Source organism: Equus przewalskii, chromosome 14, assembly GCF_037783145.1.
Source record: "Equus przewalskii isolate Varuska chromosome 14, EquPr2, whole genome shotgun sequence".
Taxonomy (NCBI): domain Eukaryota; kingdom Metazoa; phylum Chordata; class Mammalia; order Perissodactyla; family Equidae; genus Equus; species Equus przewalskii.
The window spans coordinates 30,044,358-30,068,095 of record NC_091844.1 but is presented as its reverse complement, the minus strand read 5'-3'; the positions used below and the strand labels follow the sequence as shown (position 1 = coordinate 30,068,095).

The 23,738-nt window shown below is 37.6% G+C and overlaps 1 protein-coding gene across 6 annotated transcripts in view; it reads right to left on the bottom strand.

Moving 5' to 3' along the window:
* Window positions 1-23,738, bottom strand: part of EXOC6B (exocyst complex component 6B) — a 579,159-nt gene that overhangs the window by 144,117 nt on the left and 411,304 nt on the right. For all 6 annotated transcript variants that reach the window (XR_011525981.1, XR_011525982.1, XM_070572413.1 and 3 more), the window contains one exon: window positions 1,677-1,750. Coding sequence is in view for 4 of the 6 variants with exons in the window: in XM_070572413.1 (XP_070428514.1) it covers window positions 1,677-1,750 (74 nt within the window). In the remaining 2 variants the exon portion in view is untranslated. The remainder of the gene's footprint in view (window positions 1-1,676; window positions 1,751-23,738) is intronic.

Below are 23,738 nucleotides of genomic sequence, written 5' to 3'. Positions count from 1 at the left end.
CCCTTAGTTAACATTTTCTGTGAACACTAGTTGCTTTCCATAGGGACCAAAACCACAAACTAGAGAGAATGACTACACTTCCTTCTCATGAATAGTGAGAAGGGAAATGTTCTTCCTTGGATGTGTTTCTCCAATGAAATTCAATTTCTGCTTTCCAAGAAAAGCCAATTGACTCAGAAGTTTCTGAGAAGAAATGCAGGGGTAAAGTCCAAGAGATACCACTCTACAAAACCCTAAAGCAAAACCCTAATCTTTCAGTCTTATATCAGCCAAGGGGTTAAAACCTGAATGCCTCGGTTGAGCTGCTGAATCCACAGGTGGAAGGTCTTAAGTGATACTCAGCTTCATTTGTGACCATGCTGGGAAAGCCTTTATGCGTAAGAGAACCGCGCCCCCCCCCCACCCCCCACCCCCCCGCCACCCCCGGTCCCAAATATTAAGTTGACACACGTTTCTGGGACGCGGCCTGAATCCTCAAACTTTGGCGGGTCTAAAGAGACACAATTTTCTGTTTTCTGCTTAACAGGGCTTTCCAGAATTGTCATCAGATGACAGATTACACTACCCATCCACAAGGATTCAGGAGTAGCTCAGGCCATCCATTACGGGTTAAAAGCTGTTCCAGCATGAATCAAGTCACAGTGGTAAGGAGACTACCGATACAAGGGGTCCTACAGCTTTAAGAAATACCCTGGGCATCTAAAAGTTTTCAGAATGCAAACTATGTCAGCTCTGAAAACAAGAGGCACTGCATCATTATGGCAGGAGAAACAAAGCCAGCCCCTTTTTTAAAACAGACAAAAAAAAAAAGATTGTTTTAATAGGAGAGAAGCATCAGTCATTGATTCTAACTTCATTCACACTTTCTATCCAACCCCATCCATCTTCAGAGTGAAGAGATGACAGAGCCCAGTTAACTCTCTCGGTCTTTCGGCCCCCACCCATCCTGCTCCTCTATACCCAAACCACCAAGGCCTACCAACCCACCCATTTCAATCTGCAAGCAACTGCCCGAGAGAATGACTCTTTCTGTCTTATGGGCTTGCAAAGCTCAGGTGCCTAAGACCAGCTTTCATCACGCTAAATAGGGTTACCTGTCAGGTTAGCATGACTGGTCAGGGTCTTTGCTAATCATCTTCTTAAATGACTTAGTCACTCACGGCTGACCACATTCTACAAAGGAGGGGATGGGAAGACTAAGGGAACAGAAAAAAGTCAACAAACCAAACCAGCAATCTAGAATATAAAATATTTCATTTTCCTTAAATGGTGCTGCCCTCATTATCTGCAAACAAAAGTTCTCCAGGCAGGCGGTCTCTGCATCAGTGCACCTGCTTAGCATTGGTTTGCTGAGTTATCTTTTTGCTGTGTCTGCAGAAGCCAACTATAGCACAACGGGTCACATCACTTGAGGGTCACTTGAGTCTCTCTACTCTCTGGGTCCCTCCTCCCACCTCCTGCCTTCCCTTCTACCCACAAAACCTTTAACTCCACCATAGCTAAGGATCCCAGATAGCTAAATAAAAGAGGTAGCCTCAAACACAGGGAAAAACCCTTAGGTCTCCAGTGTGAATCGCCAACGCCAATCCCCCACCCCTCCCGTTTTCCTTAAGACCTGATGGTCTTCAGTCACACATCTTAAAAGAAAAACAAAAAACAAAAACACAAAGACTTACTTGTCTCAAGTCGATGAAGGCCAACTGCAGCGTGTCCTCCTGGAACCCAGGCACCGGGCCGGATCTGGCAAACTCTGTGGGAAAGAAAGGAGGATAAAAAGCGCCTTTAACTAACCATGGACAGGGAGATTGGCAGACGGATGACAGGGAAGACAAGAGAGGCTGGGGGAGAGGAGGACCAAGCTTCTAAGGAGTCATGTCTCTCTCCCTTCAGCTTCTTTGTTTGCCCTTCAAAATTCGTGTCATCAAAACACCATTAATTCCAGCATCCTGACAGCAAGGAAACTGTACTAATTCGACCTGAAATTTATTCCCATGAGCCGCGCTAGGCTTCAGAGTATTTGTTTTGTGAATGGACAAACAACTTGCAAAGGAGGAGGGAGTGGGGGAGAGAAAAAAGTTTTTCCTCTCAACACAATAAAATCTTCAGCTGTGAAACTCTTTTCAGTTCCGAAAGCTATTTATATTTTAGATCGCTGAAGGAATTTTCTAATTTCACGCCTGTCACCTCATTCCCCAAGCATTTATCAAAAAATATTCCCTGCCACATCATTAATTATTCCCTCACTGATTATTTGTATTATCTCATGAGTGCATTATTGCCAACAAACACACGCCCCAGCAGCAGAGGCTGCCCCAATCTAGTGCTTGGCTCTTAAGTAAAGGAGTATTGGCAGACGTGAAAAGGTCCATCTAAATAAATCTCACTGCAAAAACTTAGAGAACATTTGCACACGTCCATCCTTCGAGTGTAAACTTTGTTCTTGACTTCTACTTCTCGAAAATTCTTTATTCTCTTTCCTCTATCCCAATTTAGTCTTAGGTCAAAGAGACCACATGAATGTTATTTGCAATTTACAGTAGCGCCTTGGGTACACACTCAGTTTATGACTCTGGCTTCTACATCATTAACAAGAAGACAACTGCATAGGGCTATAGGGACAATTACTACTAACACTTAAGAATGTCAAGTTTTATTGTCCCTAAGCCCTGCTTATTATGAAATCCAAAGGTCTTGTTTAAGCCCCCTATACACACACACAGCAAATTCAAAAGTTGGACAGTTACTATGTCTTGAATTCTCTCTGTGAAGCCAAAGTGTGATAGACATTTAACGTCAATCTATTTACCTCAAAAACAACTAGAGTCTCTTCTCAATGCAAATATGAAAAGGAATGTTTTCCTTTCAATTATATTTCTCTCTAGGAATGAATTTAAAAAATTATAAAGAGTTGGTATATTTTTCTTTCGAAATTAAATAAAATTCATCAAGATATTTGCATATATGTCTAGAAAACTACTTCCAAAAACTAGTAGCTGGATAGATTCAAATGATGATTTGTGAACAATGATAGGAATTTCTGTTCTTTAGAAATATTTTCCATCTAGGGGCTTCTTAGACATAATAGGTCTTCATAACATCCTTGCCCCACTTTAAAAATTAATGCTAATAAGTGAAGTTGCAGGGATTATGGAAACATTATGTGAAACGAAATTTAAAACAATTTATTAAACTTTTTAAAATACAGCACAAATTTATTACACAACTGTATACAAAATATTCTTTTTAGACATTTCAAATAAAAATGACTCAAAAATGGAAGGAGATAAACTATATAGCAAGATTAGCAGCACTAAGTTTCCATATGCTTTGAAACGAAAATTCTAATGCCATTTATAAATGACTTCTATCATATGTAAAGCTCAAATGATTAAAGTTTTAAAAGAGTAAAATTCGAAAACTGTAAAAATACTTGATGAGGGTCATGTTAGTAGAACGCTTGACATAATTCATCTTTCATATCTTACAATAGCCATTATCTGTGATAACCTTGTATACAGCAGCTGCTCAAGTCAGATGTACAACTTTCCCATACTATGCTCCTGTAGAAAGCAGTTCTTTGAATTATAGCCACAGCCACTCTTTTTGACAGACTTGATTGTCAGGTGGTCAGTTTAAATAAGCTTCCCACGCCTGATCGTTTCCTCTAAGGTTAGTAGATTATTGCTCCTGCATGACTCAAGGCTAGGCTGCATCATCTGAAGTACTGACGTTCTCTCTGTCAGCAGGAACCCTACTTGAGTCAAAATGCAGCAACTACCAAGGTGTTCTGCTACGCTACACGTTCAACTTAACAGAATTACCCTGTGATCCATGGTTTGAATGCTTGAGAGCTGGCTACACATTCTTCAATCTTCTTATTGGGCATGCTCCCTGGGGCTAACAGATGATGCTGATGAAACCACTCAGGAATCTGGATGTGATATATATTTAGTTCTCAGAGTCTCACTTTATAGACCTCATTTTTATGACACAGTGAATCTTCCAGGTTCCCAGAGGACATGGTGGCCTTTTAGGTTTGATTTTCCCCTTATAAATTGAAGAATCAAAGAATGACAACTGCATCAAGGTATGGCAAAGTAAAGAGATTAATTTTCTTGTATAGCTTATGGAAATGTCTAATCACTGTATATTCAACTTTATATTTGTACTTTTTCTCATTGTTTTATGTATATAACTCTTGTCTCCCCATGCAGATAGTAAACTTCTTAGGGATAAGGGCCATATCACAGAATCTAACAAGTATTTAGAATAGTAGATGTTCAACAAATATTTATATATTAATTAAATAAGTTACAAAAACAGCAAGATTCATTAATCATACATACTCTTCACTGCCAATGAAAATCTCTGGATTGCAAAAGGTAAGGTGTCCTTAACATGAGTATTGATAAGTAGGCTTTAGGAAATTTATAAGCTCTCTAAAACTAGGTACACCAAGATTGAGGGGATGGGCTTTGGGGTCATAAAAATCAGAGTCTGAACCCCATTTACTAGCTCTATGGGTGTGGGCAAATTACCAAATCTCTAATGCTTCAATGTCCTTATCTCAAAAATGAGGATAATAGTGCCTTCCTTACAGCACTGCTATGAGGATTAAATGAAATAACAGACGTAAAGCAGTTGGCAGAGTGCCTGGCATATCATAATTGATTATCATTACAATTAGTTTTTTGTGTGAATATGCATTTCTCTGGGAAGAAGTTTCATAGCTTTCACTGAATTCTCAGAGGGCTGGAGACGAAACAAATGTTAAGAAACACTGTTCTACATCCAGGATAAAACCTTAGAAGAAATTCAGCTACCATTCAGTGATGAGTTAGTGAGTTAGCACTGCAAATTTTTTATAGGCAAATATTTAAGTTCTTCACTTAAAGGAAGCTGCTATGACTAATACTAGTATATTAGCTATAGCACAGTAATTTTCATTGGTATTATTTTAAAAATTCAATAAATGCCTAAAATAGATCTCCTGTAATTTTGTGACTCAATACACCCTTAAAAACATGATTATTCTCCTAGAATCCATGTTTTAGCTATACGAAAAATGTTAATAGCATAAGAAAATGTGACTATTCAAAAAAAAAAGAAAATTTACATATAGTCTGATTTCAACTATATAAAATATAATACGCATAGAAAACAGGACTGTAAGCATTCATTTCATAATGTTAACCGAACCTGTTACAGAGAGGAAGATTACAGGAGGGTTTTATTCTTATTTATATTTATAAACTTTTAAAATCAGTATGGACCACTTACAATCAGAGAAAAGGAAACAGAAGAACATACATACAAACACCCCAAAATTACCTAGTGGTGCTAATTTAGTAGTACTTTCTCTAGTGACAAGGATAAAACTTGTTCAAGACTTAGCATTACAGGCAACTGGGATTTGATTTGCACAACCAAATTCCCAGATTCTGCTTGACAGAAAGAGAGGAGGAAAACTCACATGGGAGGGGGCAAGAAGCCCCCAGTCTGCTGTAGCATGCTGATGCATACACAAACTGATTATATGTACACACAAGAAGCTTCTCTTTAGAGTCACAAATAGAAGCCTTCCTTCTTTTGACACTATAAAAGGGAGTACATGTATGCACTAGTGGCCACCTGGAACCAATGAATATATGAGGCACAATGGACAAGTCTCTTTCTGGCCTTCTCTCTGGATTCCAAGATCTGTAGTAGGTTCTCAGTCTCTAAGCGGCCTAAGGCAGCACAAAAGTTTCCAGAGGCTGGAGTTGTGTGGTGTGCCCTCTCTATCAGCAAGAATATCAAGGTGCCTGCTCCATCTAACACAGAACCAAATCCCACCTTTGACCATCTCATGTTACTTGGGAACTGAGTCAAGCTTCCAGAGAAGCTGGCAAGAAAGCTTCCTCTCAGAAAACTTGTTCAGGTTAGTCGAGGCCCTGACCAGCACCAACCCATCCTTCAGAGAGCCTGGTTCTCCCGAGCAGCTCTCCCCTGCCCTTGTCCAATAGTGGTATGGACTCTCAGAGTTGAAGCTGGTATCAAGACCTGACTCCAAGATCCAATTTGCAAATGTGAAACATCTTTTAATGAAGGAAATATTTTCATTAAAAAAATTAAAAGGAGGTGTACAAAGTTACAGTAAAGAAGGCATATTGTTAATTGAAGATACAAGTGGGAAAAGAAAATCACCAAAAAAATTTACTTTACTTACCAAATATCCAACATTCCCTCACATTCTCATACATACATCTATGAGGTATGGCAATCATTTTTAAAAACAATATTAATTTCTCAAAAATATCTGTAGGTTTACACTCTAACAATCTTCACACTATAATATGAAATGAAATTACCAAAGGAGAAAAACGAGGGATTCCACTATTTCCAAAATGCTTTCTAGACTTCTTGAAGGCTGATCTTAAAATTAACTGTTACTTAGAGGAGAAAGGAAATAAATTTTTTTAAATAAGCTTTAAAATTATCTGGCACATTCACATTTGGCCTTAGAAAACAAAATATACATTTCATAAAAAGTATAGAATCCTAATTAGAATAAAAAGGGAGAGTCAAGAGTTAGAAGGGGCTTTGAGAAGTCAAAATGACTGCCTTAGTCTATAATCTGTATATCTAGACAGGACATTTGGGAGGTTATCAAAAGCAAGTTGTGGGAAACAGAATATAAAACTAATTCTTCTGAATCTTTGCAAATTGTCCATTGCTCAAGAATAATTTTCAAAGGGAAATAAGCGACAAGGTAAAATTTATTTCACAAAAGCTAGTACAATATCTGACAAGTAGGTAAAATAGCAATTGTTGGAGGAAAGCATAATTTCTTCAAATAAGAGGAAGCTGAAAAGGCAGTATACAAAACAGTTAACGTTGTACACTATTGCTCCCAGGGAACTTCTGGGTCAGACAATGGACAATATAGCATTACCAGCCCTCATTGAATGGATTAGAAGTTTGCTTTGGCCAAAATGCCAGGTGAGAAAGAAAACTCAGCACCCTGGGGCCAAAAGTATGTTGGGTACTTGTTTATATCTTAAGATCATGTCAGGTCACATGTGGTTTTTGTGGGATTGAAAAAATAAGAGCTGCTGTTGCTGTATTAACATAATGGTTTCCTGGTATCTGGCTCCCTGGAGCAACAGATAAGGAGTGTGCTAGACTGCGAAGCGCGGCTCTGGGGAAGCTAAAGCCTTCTTGCATCACTGCACAGCAGCTCCACGAAGCTAATTACAGAGAAGAGCTGATGGACTCCACAGGGAATCTACTCAAGGTCCTGCTGGTCAGAGAAAGGTGGGCCCGAACATAATGAAGTAAGTAATATGGAGAGAGATTTTAAGGAGACAGAAAAGGGTGAGGGTGGGTGAGAGGGAAAAGCTCCTTGGAGATTCAACCGACTATACTTGTATAAGTGTGCTTGTATGGATACATGATCCTAAAAAATAGCCACCTTTAATTATCCAGGGTATAACTCTGATATAAATTATTCTTTGCTTTTATATATTTCAAATAAATAACTCACTACATCTCCCACTTCAAGAAGGGCAGAGGAAAGTACAGGATAACTAACGTATCCTCAACGTTTCTGCGAGAGAAATCTGATTAAAACTGATAAAGTCTGATAGCAAATGCCAAACTGGTACTCCAAACAGATTTATAAATTGTTTTTAAAGTTTAATTCTCCAAGTTCAATTCTGCAAGCTCCTTTTGCTCTGAAAGACAATTGAAAACTAGGACAGCTAGACATGGCCTTTTAATTAACAAGGAATTAATCCCCTATCAGCTAGGAAATAGCCACAAGCATAAAGGAACTTTCATGCTGCTGCTAAGTAAACAGGCCAATCAATCTCCATCGGCTGTCCCTTATACTGTACCACTGAGAAGAAATGAGGGCCCAGGCACTTGCAGCGACTGGTGTCAACGACAGCACACATTCACCTGGGGACAGAAGCTGTCTTATGAAGAATAAACCTAGAAAATTGGGGAAGCTCATTTCTACGTCTTGCCTAACATATAAGAAGAATCAATAAACAGTTCAATGAAATTAGTTGGTTGAATCTAGCAAAGTAAAGTAGAAAACAATTCTGTTCAAGATGTAAAAGAAGGAGATGATTGGGCCGGCCCGGTGGCGCAGTGGTAAGTTTGCATGTTCTGCTTCTTGGCGGCCCAGGGTTCGCTGGTTCGGACCCCAGGTGCGGACATGGTACTGCTTGGCAAGCCATGCTGTGGCAGGCGTCCCAGGTATAAAGTAGAGGAAGATGGGCATGGATGTTAGCTCAGGGCCAGTCTTCCTCAGTGAAAAGAGGAGGATTGGCAGCAGTTAACTCAGGGCTAATCTTCCTTAAAAAAAAAAAAAAAAGGAGATGATATAAGTTCCTATGGTTTCATGGAGTCCAGGAAGCACTGGGTGCCTTCACAGAACTAAAGTGCTGTTCTTTGTCTAAAGAAATAATATTCTAAATGATGCATAAGAATACTTTGGCTGCATTCACTAAGTCAAACAGAGTGACTTTTGCATTGTGTGATTCTCTGCAGAGAAAGAAGGGTTAAGGAAAGTCAAGACCATAACAAGTGGCAGGCAAAACAATGTCATGCCATATAGCATTACACTCACCTTTGGTATTCCACAGAAAAAGAATTCCAACAAAACAGCAAAAGATGCCCTAGGACTTGCATCTAAAACTTAGAATCCTAAAGCTGAAAGGAGCATCCCTAACTACTGAGGATTTTTGCAGATGAAAAAATTAAGGCCAAAATGGTTAAGGCAGTGAACTAGGTAGAAATTAATCCCTCTAAGTCTGTCCTTCTATTATTTCAATATGCATCCCCCACCTAGAATGTCTAAAAACAAATATTCACTTCGCGAGTTCCTTTATATACATATTAAATATTCTTTTCCATTTATTTAGGGAACAATAAAATCAGAAAAACATATAGATCTGTGTAAAGTCATAATTTTTCTCCAAAGTTCCCAAATGCTTCACAATTTTGCAAAATAAGGGCCAATTTCATAATAGATCTTTTAGAACTATAGTCAAAAGAAGCCTCTCCCAATTAGCAATCAGCATCGCTTATATGCATAATCTCTGGGAAAGCTGAGGACCTGCCATGAAAGGGGTGGGTTTCCTGAGAGATGAGAAAGGCTGGTGTTCTGAAGCAGTAACTTTATATCCTTGATATTTTTACTAGGCTTTTAAGGACTTAATTTTATCCATGTGTTTGTTCAGCACTGATTAGTCTGTTGTATGAACATACACACAAAGCTATGGCTATCTGAAATTTTACATTGAGAAGGACTCTGTAGGGCATTTAATATAACAGTGAAAATCAATTCTCTAGAAAAGCACTGTCCAAATAGAAATGCGAGCCACATGTGGAATTTTAGAACTCCCAGTAGACACCTTCAAAAAGGAAACAAGAAAAATTACTTTTAATATTAATAATAATATATCTTGACTCAATATATCTAAAATATTTTAATTTCAACAAGAAATTAATATTTTAAAAATTATTCATACATTTTTTTTCAAAATCCAGTATGTATTTTACATTTATAGCACAACTCATTTCTGACTAGCTGCATTTCAAATGCTCAAATAGCCACTTGTGGCTGGTGACTATATTACTGGACAGCACAGCTTTAGATGATGTTGAATGTAGTGAATATAAATTAAAATGAAATGTGCAAAGAATGATTTCAGATTTTGAAATGATAACGAAAGAGCACTCCCCAAATTCATAGGATATGAATTCTATTTTTACATGGGCTATGAAATTAGGATTGAAGCAAATATGCCACCCTCTGAGAGAGCTATATACTTTGTATACTGTTCACCATGCCTGTCAGTAAATTTTTATATTGCCTCTCTATTAATCCTTATGCTAGTATTCTTATCTTTCTTCTCTTCATCCCATTTTCTCTTTCTTATATCTAATCTGTTTGTTTTTCTTTATTTCTTATCTCAACTTAACCTGTTAAAAGTGGTCTCAAATAATTTCTGGAAAGTAGCAGGGCAGACATTTTTTAAATGATGGTAGTTGATTGGCATCTAAGTTCCTGGACAAAGTTCTTTGCCTCTCAGTTTCTCCAGCCAATGATGACAGTAACAATCCTGATCTATAACTGCAAGATGTTTATAAGTGGACAATATAAAATAAATGCTGACTCATTACAAGAAAAAAGTATTGAGACTCACTATGAGGACTCTTGCAAAGGGTGGAGGTACGTCACACTACACTGAAAAATGCTGCAAGTCAGAGAAATGATTAAAGCAGGTCCCACACGGATGTTTCCCAAGTTAAAAGAGCTAGATTTCTAAAAAGTCAATATAATTCTTTCCAAACTGAGAGTAGATAATGTCTCTTTGGTATACATTTCATGGAAGTCCTCACAATTTTCTAGGAAAACTGAATCTCATAGTCTAAGTTGACATCTACAGAAAATGGACATATCATTAGCTAAGGTAACTGGGATTCCAACCCTTTCTAGAATTTACTTATGTGACTTTGGGCCAATCATGTAAGTTCTTAGTGCCAGATGTCTCTGCAGTATAATAAACGTAATAATACTTCACTTGCTTAAAGCTATGGGAGTGAATCAAATATACTCTTGAGGAGTGTGATATAATAAAGAATATATCTGGTCTTTGGCATAGAGTTTCAAATACTCTTGAAAGTTCCTGAGCAACAGGACTGTCTTTGTTATTCATAATGAGCTCCTTTTGACCATACCTAAGTTTATGCTAACAAAGTGACTCCCGTGGGCCCTTAGATAGTTTTAAGGGAGGTGCTGAACAAGGCAGAAAGACCAAGCCCATGATTAAAAGGTTAGAACTTTCAGCCCCATCCCCAATCCCTAGGGAGGGAAAAGGGGCTGGAGATTGATTTCAATCATGTGGCCAGTTATTTAATTGATCATGCCTATGTATTGAAATCCTATATAAAAATTCTGGATACTGAAGTTCAGCGTGTCTTCCTGATTGATGAACACATTGATGTGCTGGGACGTTCACATACCTGGATTTCATGAGAAAAAGACATGGAAACTCTGTCCTGCCCCCCTCCTCCCCAGGATCCTGCCCTATGCATCTCTTCCACTTGGCTGAACCTAAGGGGGGTGTGGGGACCCCCGAATCTGTAGTCAGCTAGGAAGATATGGGAGTGGCTTGAGGGCACCAGAGACTTGTGACTGATATCTGAAGAGGGGCAGTCTTGTGAGACTGACCCCTTAACTTGTGGAGTCTGCATTAACTTTGGGTAGTTAGTGCTAGAATTGGATTAAATTATGGGATACTCAACTGGTGTCAGAATTGCTGTTGGAACAAAAGGTCCAATACAGATCATGTGCAATATAACTTGATATTGGATCTATTGTAATATCTAGGTTATAGCCATACATGTCCTACCATAATTAATGTGTAAATTACTGGAATTGGATATAATAAAATAATATGTATTTTTTTCCCTATATGGTCACTTCTTCAATGAATCAAAAATTTAAAGATATTAAAAACAAATCTTCATTATTAGAGATCATTTTCAATACGGCAAAGTAAAAATCTCTGCATATCTTGCCCAGAGAAAGTTAACATTTTCTGTATTTTCTAGCTTTGTTTCTTTGCTTCACAGAATTGTCATATTATTAGTTGGGAATTTTTTCCCCCATAATGGAATTTTAATGTTAAATATTAAAACAATGATCTACATCCATGTTAAATGTTTGCATTAGATCAATATCAACATAACTACTGATCTGCCATTCTAGTTACACAGGCTAATGAATTTATTTTCAGAGGTCAAGATCTAAACTTAGGATCCATCTTCCTAGAGAAAATAAACTTTGCCACTAAGAGTTCAGTTTGGGGTGTGTTTTCCCTTTTCTTTTTTTCCCCTAAAACAAATAAATAAACAAAAACAAAATAAGGAGAAGAAGAAAATCTCTGCCAGTGAAACCAGAGACCTTAAGCTAGTAGTTATTAGGTAAGGGGTCAAGGAATTGACTTCAGACACAACAGGAGCTCCAGAGGAAGTATCAGGCATTTTAACTCCCAGGCACTGCTAAGTGAGGGGGAGACAGTATTTAAAGAGAATTTAGGTTAATTGGAGGAAAAGGAAATGAAAATAATTGTTTCTTGAGGTTTGTAAGTGACTTCTTTCCATGATAAACTGGTGCTTTTAAAGAAATATCTTAAGTGCTCGGAGGTATAGGAGATATACGAGCATCTCAAGTATTCAAAGCACTCCTGTCTTTAAAATGATCCTTATTGAAAAGCCCTCAAAAATGCTTTTCTAGGGGCCAGTAGAGAACGTCACTCTTTTCCCTGGTTAATTGCCTGGGCAGGCGCTTACCCTACACCTTGTTTCCATCCATTGACAAGGCGAACAGCTGACAAAGAGATTCCAGTGAGTCAAAGGGCAGGAGCCTCAAGCAGTCTGCTGGGGTTTGGTGAAAACAAGAGAAGACTTGAATTTCTCCAGAAAGGCACATCACTCAGAAAGGAAGGGCAGAGAATGACAGAAAGAAGGGAAAGAAATAAAGGCAAAATTTACTGATACCTACAAAGAAAATAAAGTAAGAATTATTTTTCTTTTATTCTTGATTACATTATATAAAATGTGTGGTGTTATTTGCAATTAGACAGTCCCACATCATGAGGCTTAACAATGGCAACATAAAGAAAAACAACCACTGAAATTCTCAGAAGCAGTGAAATAAACAAGCCCTTCTTTCTTCTCTTTCAAAATCAATTTCTGAAAGAAGTGTTTACAGGCACTGATTCAACTTCTTTATTTTCCATTCATTCCTCAACTCGCTGCAATCTGATTTCTACCATCCTACTTCCACTAAAACTACTCTCCCTATAATCTGCTTTGGTTTCCTTCTTACCAAAGCAACACTTTTTCAGTCCTTATATTATCTGACATTTGCATGTAGCATACAGAATTTGGGACATGCTTATACTAAAAAATTATTTGTTGTTTATGTGAAACTCAATTTTTTCCCCTGAAATTCAAATTTAACTGAACATCCTGTTTTCTATCTGGCAACTGTACTCCTAACTAGTTTCTCTATCTAGTCTTGCCCTTCTCGTTTTTTTCACACTTTTTTTCCATTTTTTCATACTTTTTTCACACTTTTGCCACAGAGACTTTTCTAAAGCATAAAGATCACATCACTCGCATGCTTGAAACATATAAATAGTTCCCTTGTACTTAGAATAAAGTATATACTTCCTTATAAGTCTTTCAAGATGTAACAATGATTATATTTCCATTATTTCCTTTTGGCTACCCCAGTTCATTTCAGCCTATTTTCGAGTCATAACAAACTAGTTCTAGTTCCCTAATAGGCCATGTTCTTTATTTTCTCCAAGAATTTATACAAATACCAGCCTTTGTCAGAATACCCTTTCCAACCCACCTCATCCCACTTGAATGGCTAATTCCTAGCCATGTAGTCCAACTGGATATCTTAGGCCAAACCACTCACACAAAACAAATGAGTAAAAAGATTTTGAAAGAAATTAAGTGTGTTATCCAAGTTCACAGCTACCTAGTGATCAGACAAAAACAAAGACACAGGCCTCAATTCACCTATCCATGGGTACATTACCCCTCCAGGGACCCTACCATATACCTCCTCCTCCCAGGAATGGAGTGGAAAACAGAAGTCAAATATAGATCAACCACGATTACAGAACATTATAGGCAAGACTTAAAAAATTCTATACATGGATCCACCAGTGTCCGGAAACATCAGCTTTTCTAAAGGGAAGTGTTGGCAATGATATTTTCCTCACATTTTCCAAATTCCAATCTTAGAAATATGAAATTGCAAATGCTAAGGGGACTTTTGGGTTTGCTTCCCTCTCCCCCGCTCTCTCTCTCTCATGTACACACACACATACACACACACACAAATAGGTAAAACAGAAGTAGAGAGAAAGGATAAATTTTTTAAATTTGTCATGCTAAAAGTAGACTAGATAGATGGTTTCATGAAAACAGTAGAGATCAAATCAGAATGTGTTAAATGCTGAAATGCTAGAGCACGTAATGATGAAAAGGCATGAAATTTTTTCTTTTAAAATGTCTTATAAAAATTAGGACTTTCATCAATTTTTTGAGATGTAAAAGGTATTGTTCCACCTAAAGGCAGTATGATGGATTAGAATGTTATGGGAACTTCTTGCAGACCTGAGTAGAAGTCTGTCAATTTTTAACAATTAAAATAATTTTTAAATAGACATGGTATTTAATATGATTTCCTGGTTTACACCCTATAAAATGGCCCAATTAAAATAGTTTACCAGCCTCAGCCTCAAAGAAATGAAGTGAGGGCCAAAGAAAATACGAAATGGATAAGATGCCCCAGTGCAAACACTTGGAGACACGCAAGAACAGTGAATATATCAGATATTCTTGGGAGATTTTGGCTTATTACAAATATTAGGATTTTGGCCTACGTGAGTAAAAGAGAGGTAGAAGTGGCTTGATGGAACGAGGTGGCAGTGTTAAAGAAATAAAATAATTTTCAGGTGATGTTGTAGCTAGTTGATAGAGCAGAAAGACATGGTCATATATTGCTCTGGAGCTAATAGTAAGGTCTAAGGTCTGAAATGATTAAGATGAGCTGTTGTTTCTACTGGCTCATTTCTCCGTGAAAATGCTTCTGGGTGTTTTCAAGCAAATCATGAGGGTTGAAGAAAATTTTAAAATAATTGGTTTTTAAAGTTTCCAATAAAGAAACAGTAAAAAGGCTTTGGAGATTAAGAAATCGCTACGATATACCCTTTAACTATAAGAAAACCTGTTTTACCAAGTCTGGAACCAGAGTCAACCGACAGCAAAGAAGCAATAAGACAATATATTTTTGACTTTTTCTTCTTTGAAATGGCATTTCTTAATCTTCGTGGTCCCTGAATCTTCCAAAGTGTATAAGTTCTCAAAGTTGAGAAAAAAATAAGGAATGAAACCTGAAACAGCTAAAATAGAAAATGTAGAGAAAGAGGGAAGGAGCACCAAGTTTGGAACAATACTTAAAAAAAAAAGTTGGTCCTCTCCTTTTCAAAACCACATGGCAAGAAAATAGCCCTTTGGAAACTACCAGCTGTTTAAGTTAAATCTCCAGCCACTATCCCCACCACCCAAAATATCCCTTGAAATAAAACCAAGGAAAAAAATCTAAATAATTTCAAAGAGCAATCCGACACTGTTCTTATTTACAGATGGGATAAGCACCACATTTACCAAACATCCAGACAGAATTTAGGGTATTAGAAGAGTTCACCACAGAAAAGGAAGCTTAACTGGGAATTACGATCCTTCATGTAGCAGGTCCTTTGACTCCCTCATCACTAATATGCCCCACAAACAATCCAAGATAACACTTGCTACCAGAAAAAAGTACTTTGTCTGTGTTGGCCAACCTCTGGAAGCCCATAGCAGGGCTTGACAGTGATGCATAACAAAGTTAGAGCAGCATGATCCATCTCCATTTGCTTGACAGGGATGGCATCTTAGGCCATGGTGAGCAAGAGCAGGTTGCCTACCCTCACCGCTCAGGTTGGCAGCAACTACTATCAAATGACCAGGTGTCTGGCAATGGGCCCAGGGAGACAATGACTGCCTTATCTCCTGGAATTCAAGAAACTTCAGCCCATAAACCAAAATAACTGCTGAGTGGGCACTACTCACTGACCCATGTCTGAGAAAAGCCCTTCCAGAGGGTACAGGGTCCATCATCCACAGTCAAAGAGAAGCGACATGGCCATTTTAATGGCAGGGAAGCCTTCTATTTGGGTTCTCCACAGCCAAGAAAGACACATCATAATAGTGCGGCACCTACTATGACAAACCTTCTAGGCATGGGAGGACAACAGCAAACACAGCAGGGCTTTTGTACTGCTTTTGCAGTTTGTGCTCTTCTCACACCATTTTAGACCTAAGAATTCAAGCTCAATCCTGCTTGTAAAGAGAACTAGTAAAGGCCTGGGAAGTGGGCGAGAGACAAAGCCAAATGATCCGTAAATTTCTAAAGAAGCTTTTGTATAGGCTGATTGAGAGCGGTGCGCCTGAGAAAATGATACGAGACTATGGTTTCTATTTTCATCCTACAAATTCCCACTGCACTTCAGTTTTAAATCTGATTTCTTATATAGAATATCTACAGTGTTGCAGGTCTTACAGAGAAAACAAGGAACGCAGAGAATGAAAGAACTGATGATTACTGTGCGCATATATATATACAATTGCTAACAGTGATTTTCCCTTGTAAATCTGTAAGTTTCACTGCAAATATTGAATCAAAAAGAAAATTAGAAACAAGAATATACAACAAAACTGAGAAAAGAGGAAAATAAATGATAAAATGAATAAAGAAGGATGTGCTCTAACAAAGACTGGCTACCCAAATCCTTATATATTTCCAGGAGAGAATGAAAGCATTATTGTAAAGAAGAGACATAAAATATTTTTCTGATTCCATTAACCAGTCAATCAACCAAAAGATAAAATTCATTAGCCATGGAGCTTGTCTCATGGAACAAGTTATTGTCTCTATCATATTAAAGCAATAACAACTAATTATCCTTAGATTTTCACATGTGCAGAGCACTGCAAATTATAGGAAATAAGTTTATTTTTCTGCATACAAACTCAAAGTCTATCATCCATCTTCTTACCTTAATGTTTCTCAGATGGAAGAGGGCAGAAAAGGAAAGCTTGTTTTAAAATTATATTCAGAAAGATGAGGTTGAGGATAGAAGCCAAAGGATCTGAAATTAATGATACTGAAACACACAAAATGTCCTTCAGTAGTCTAATAATAGTAAATTTGCATCATCAAGCACTATATATCCTCTAACAACAGAGGAATCTGTTGTTCTCATATACCCTAGGGAGATCAGCTTTAAAAGTTTACTAGGTTCAAACTTTTTCCATGTGTCTCTCTTCAAATCTTACATTCTTAGGATGGCTCTCTTTTTAAGACTTGAAGAGGTACCAAATACTTAAGATACAATTTGAAAAGTGTCCTTTGGATAAAGTATAAAAAATATATTTTAATTGGAAAGGAAGTAAATTAAAAACTTTTCACAAGAATCTGTTAGTATGAAATAGTACCATTTGCCCCAATGATTTAAAATTTCCAAGATTTGTTTAATTTTATAAAGAGCCAATTTCTCTTCTTTAAATTTATTTCTATCAGTATTCACGTCCCGATAACCAAGTTTCCAAAAGAAATGTATTCATACTTATTAGTGTCTTCTGAAATTCAGGACTGCTTAACTAACATGTTTCATCATGGCAATTCTGATTTGACCCACAACCACTCTGACATCTCTACAAGATACTATAGTGCTTCAGGTCTTGACTAGATGGCTTGATTTTTTTCCTAAACAAGTATTATCTAAAAGTAAACAGTATAAAACAGACTCTGAGGCAATCCTGTCTTAAAAGAATTATATAGAAAGTTTCTTTGAGAAAAACATTATTGACCCTATTCCAATGGTCATTGAATCTACAAGACCCTCTGATGGCAATCACTCAAAGCCTGCTTTCTGCTTCCGTATACTCTAAGTTCCCTGGTGAACATGGCATCACACATAACTATAATGAAAACTATAATAAACATATTTAATATTTACTAATGCTTGCAAATATTCATGTATGCACCAGGATCTGTAAAGCATTTCACATGCATTATCTCATTTAATTCTTTTAACAACTCTCCACAGACATAAAAATATCTACACAATCTTCCCTCTCATGACAAATCTTACTATCTTGGAACTAAAAGGAAATTCAGAGATCATGTAGCCCAATGTTCTTATCTTATAAATAAGGAGCCCAAAGCTCAGAGAGGTTTAATGAATTCCCAAGACCATATGGCTAGTTGGTGGCAAAACTGAGGTTATTAATACAAGTTTCCTGACTTCCAGCCCAGTACTGTTCTGATGTTGATGACAGTGACACTAACAATGAGGATGGCAGCTAACAGTTATTGAACTTTATTATGTGTTAATTACTCACTTAATTATCACAACAAATCTATGAGATAGGTACATTGTAACTTCATTTTACAAATAGAGAAACTGAGGTTTAGAGGAAGAGTTAAGTATGCCCAAACTACTAAATGAAGATCTGGGTTTCAAAGGCCAATTTGTCTATCGCCCGTGATTTTAATTATTACGTATTATACAGCTGATACATTGAGAATTGACTGTTGATGGCAAAGATGGCTTTATAAGTCACAGAAGTTGGTGGTAGGATATGTGTACTAAAGTTGCCAATCATTGACTCACCAGTTGTACATCCTCCTAAGAGAATATTCCTTAGGATTCCGAGTATATCTCAGGTTGTCTTGCTGTTCACATCACATGACATCCATCTTGAGTTACTTCCTACTTCTACTTCCTCCCATCCTCAGAGCTGACCGAAGGGATCCAGGAACTGAGGTAGTTGCTAAATGAGTCATTTTTATTCTTTCAACAAATATTTATTAAGCAAGTACCATATGTCAGGCACTGTGCTAGATGCTAAGAAAACAGAAGTGAGCATCCCTGACCTAACCGATCTACTGTTTATCTTTTCCTTGAATTCTATGAAATCCATATATTCAAAATAAGCCCTCCTTTATTCTTGAATTGCTTTGAATAGATTTTTGTTCCTTGCAAATAAACATACTCTAATTAAGACAGATTATTAGGGATTGAGCTGGCAAACAAAAGACTTAGAGAAAAAGTAGAATGTTTGGAATTGGTTAGCAGGTGATTGCAGGGAAAAGGGCATTGAGACTTCCCTTCATTTCCCAGGATGGGAAGTCAACAGTCTGTGGAATGTGGCAGTCAAGCTCATAATTAAGGTATTATCTTAAGTCACCTGGGAACAAGTTCTCACTGAGGGCGAAGCTTTGGAGGACTAGGTTGTGCTGCCACTGATCAATTTAAAGAAATTGAAGAATATGAGTCATGTGAGAGCTTTTAACACTGGGCAACTTAAAACACAAATGGGGCACTCTGGTCCTTGCTAGAATGCACAGTTCAAGAATCCAGAAAGCACAGAACCCTCGTGAGGCACTACTGCAATAATCTCCCTCTGTTTGCAGCTGGATAGCTGAGTGAGTTGAAAATCAAGTGCATGAATTGATCTTTCAAGTTATGGACTGATACACCAGCTGTGTTCATAACCTCACCATATTTCTTTGATAAATGCAAGGGTGCTGAGAGAAACTGTGGAACCTAGATCCCTCAGCCTTCTCCAGAATGCTTTTCACTGTATCCCCCTTGCCAGAGAAAAGTAGCACTCTGCTCTGCTATGCTCTATCTCTTACTGAATCTTGTCCTGTGACTAGGATCTAAACGCAACATGCGCTCAAGGATAATATGCAAAAGAAGAGTAGGGAAGAAAAGAATTATATTCAGAAGGAAATGTAAGAGTTTTCTAGGGAATCTCAGCACAAACAGGGAAAACTGTGTGGATAGGCATTCTGCACTACTTATTCAAGGACGACTAAACATAATCTTGATTGACAGATTAATTACTATAGGGCATCTCACTGGAGAGGCTTGATTTAATGTACTAGCTAGTAGTCACTTTAACAGTTTGCTTGGTTGGCTGATACAGATTGGAGTTTAGTACTGGCTTAGTTATTATTGGACCAGCACTCCCTTTGCATAATATAAACTTCAAAGGCTACAACAGAAGAATGATAGTGTGGATCTGTCACATATGCTTTCCTTATGTTTCTCACCCAGGGTACCGAGGGCTCTCCTCTCTTCTGTCTCCCCCACATCAGGAAGAGATTGGTAAAGAAATGCTGGAAGCCCTAGGAGAGACCCTCATGGGGAGTGACCAAAGGTGGATAATTAACTATATGGAATTGGAGAGTCAAGGATAGTTGGGCTCAAGTAGTGCAGAAAATCAAAATAAGTGAGTACAGTTATCCTAATTGGCAGTTGTTTGGGCCTGGTACTTAAGGTTCAGAGACATCACTTTCTAAAGATTCTTTAATTCAGAAGCCCCAGTAGTAAAATTGAGTCAGGGGAGAGCCTGCTATACCACAAGGTGACTTGCAGGCACTTATTTTACTAAATATATACAAAGAGATGGAAACGTTCAAATTTTTCAGGAATGCTGGATCCTGACTTTGAGCTAAAACTAATTCTTTAGGGATGCAGAAAGCTAGCTGATCTCTCAGTTAGAGTGGGGACTTATGGAGGTTAAGTGACAAACGATGTTCTGCCACTATTTTATATCATACTAGGCTCAGTGAGATCATGAATATATTCTCAAGATGTTTCTTCAAATCCTGAGTTTAGGCAGATTCTCCACATTGGTTTCCTGACCTGTAAAGTGAGGGCAATTATGGTTAGAATGGTGAAACGGAAGGCTTTGGAGTCCTTGTTCCTTTCCAAAACAGTAAACCAAGCCCAGATTAACTTGACCATAAAAAAACTCAGAGAATTTGGCATAATGCATTATATTACTTTCCCCTTCAAGGGCCTTCTGTGCAAAAGACTGATGGGTCCTGGGAAATAACGGATTACATTAAATTTAAAAAGATGCAATTGCCACTGCATTTCCTTGCAACTAAATGTCCCTGTGGCTTTAGCTTAATTACGTGATATATTTAATATACTAATCTTTTGAAGAGTTTAGGGACCTTAGCAGATAACCGAAAACTGAAAATATTTAACATTGTAAACCATGTAACAGTGGAAGTGGAAAAGAAAATAAGAAAAAAACATATAAAATCATATGGATAAAGAAAAAATAATTGTAATAAATAAAATTTCCATGGCTGTTTACAAATGATTTTATATATATCATCTCATTTGACTTCATGACAATACTGTGAGACAAATAGAGGAGGGATGTGTATTTCCAGTACAGTAATGGACGCAGGGACGTTAGATGAGCTGATTCATTCACTCCTATGGCTTTAATTATCATGCAGAAATATGCTGAAGCTCCCAAATCACCTCAATCATGGATTACTGCAGCCGCCTTCTAACTGGTCTCCAAGGCTCCTGATAAACTGCAGAGTTCCTTGTAAAAATACAAATTTAATCAAGTCTCTCTCCTATTTAAAATTCATGGTTTCCCACTGTATCTCCAGCCTTCAGTATGGTTGTTTGCACAGAGTAGAGGCTCCACATCTATTTGCTGAATAAATGAACAGATTGCTGAATTAATACTGTTAACAAGTAGTTGAGATGGAATATGAACCTAGACCACCTTATTTAGAATACACCAAGAGAAAGCTTAGGAAATTCCACATCCAGACACAGACTCAACATCCTAGTGCATGAGTGACACAGTACTGATCAAGTTTGATAGGGAGTTAAGTATTAGGCCATCAAGACCTGCTAGTATTTAAAATCCAGTTTCTCTGCTAGGATCCGGTGCTCTAATATCCAAAACCAAATATAAGACACACAAATGTATGGGGATGCAACATGAAATCCATCCAAAGTAGAAATACTCGGAGGTCACTGTCAATTTTTAAAAGGAAAGGAATATTTTCTTCACATCTCCTAAATTTATAATAATGTCACCTTAAAGGTACTTGGTTTGGTAGCCTGTCAGTAAGAATTACCTAGCAAGAACACTCCCGTTAGATAATGATGCTCTAAGCAGTAGTTACCATTTCTAGCAAACAGTTCAGCTAACTGATTGATTTCTCACAAAAGCATCAAGCTGAGAATTAGAAAATCACCAGTTCTGGATCATACCTTTCAGGACAACCACAGAAGTTTGACAGACAACTACCAAGAAGCAAAACTTAATTTCTTATACCAAATAAAAGAGCATCTCCAAACCTAACTGATTCACAAGTTATAGCCAAAGGTCTGAGTGGTCTGCAAAAGACCTTCTGAGAGTTGCTGGATATTTATTAACTGCTGCTGCTGCTGCTGATGATGATAACAACAGGAGAAGCTACTATTTCTTGCATATTTAGTGTTTTGCCAGCCATGAAGTAAACCCTTTCATGCATTACCTTATTTAATTCTGACCCCATCCCTGTAATATAAGGAACTATTATTATTCCTATTTCATAAACGGGGCTGTGAAAGGTTCATAATTTACACATGGTCACATTAAAAGGAAGTGGTGACTTGAGTCCATCTGGTCGAGCTGACTCTAAAATCTATGTTCTTAATGACTACACTATACTACCTGAATATTTCAGGCTTGTGGTAATGCATATAGTTCTTCTATGTATTTGAGATCTAAGAAAGTGGCAGCCCAGACCTCAGAGTCAAACACTGAAGGTACATTCACATTCTGTCTTGTCCAGAGTTTGATTTCTTTCAGGACCTATACAGTTCTCCCAAGACTCACAGACAATAGGGAAAATAGCTCACGCATACACCACTGGGTAGAGAGATGTAAGTGTTAATTATCTTGTCATTTGGGGCTGCTTTTATACGCCTCTGTATAGTTACTTGAATCTTATGTATCATTTCTTTAAGATTTTTTATAGACCACTGAGCATCTAAAGAAAAAAAAATGAGGGGGATGGTATAGCAAAAGACACAGAATAGAATTCTTTCTTTTAAAGTAAAATAAATGTCCATGGAAAGTTTCTTGACAGACAAATTACTGTCAATCAGAAATAAAACATTAAATTCTAAATCAATGAACCTTAGTGGCTCCACAATATATGGGGAAAAAATTTTAGTGGTAATATGGTTATTGGAGGCACTGTCATGCCCTACAAATGTTAGCTTCAAGCTGACCTAAGTCTGAAAGGTTATTACAAATATCGAATGGCTTTTCAGATAATATACTGGCTCTCTGGAACCTCTTTTATAGTTAACAAGGTCTATTATGATCTCTCCACCTCTTAGTCTTAACTCAAAGCTGGCTCTCTGCTAAGGATACCAATTCGCCTATAGTTCTCTCAAGTAAAAGTTGCTCATTCTTCTACAGAAAATGTGCTTCAGAATCAGCCCATAAGATGGGCATCTTCCTTATTCATCAGCTTCTCCCGGACCATCACTTCTCCTCCTTAAGGCTCTCTGTATTTTATATTTTAGCTTTATCACCCTCCATCCCTCTTTATCTTTTTGCTCTATCAAAAACGCAGCCATGTAGTCATTCCCAATCATTCATTAAACTTAGCTGTGTAACCAGTGGTACTGGTTGGCTGCCTGCTCCAAAGCCCTTTTCTTTACATCAGAATGAGCTTTTACTCTTTCCTCAAAACTTAGAAAAGGATGATTTCATACTTAACATCAAGAACTAATCTTGATTAGTCTAGACAATCATTATGGTTTCACTCTCCTGGTAAATAACTGGTTAAGACAGAGGCAGATGAAACAATTTTGGGTAACTAGATGCAAGGAATCTGGTGGATGACTTCTAGAAACAATTCTGTGGCTGCTGGATATTATCACATCTGGATATAACCCCTGGAATTGTACTTATTTCTGAATGATGAGATTATGATGATTTTTGTTTTCCTTTTGTACTTGTCTTATTCTCCAAAAATTTCCAAAAGGAGGAGACAGTATTTCTATAAAAAATAAAATAAAATAAATAAACCTTGAAAAGATATTCACTTGATCTCACTACTGGTCCTGATGGAGTAAAAGGAAGAGAACTCAGGTTCCTACTGAAAAAAGAAGCTGGAAAACTGGACAAAGCATCCGCAAGAATGGTTTGAGTAGCACTCTTAAGGCCTAACCTTCTGGGGTCTTCCTCTCCACCCTGGTTGGTCAGAATTCCAC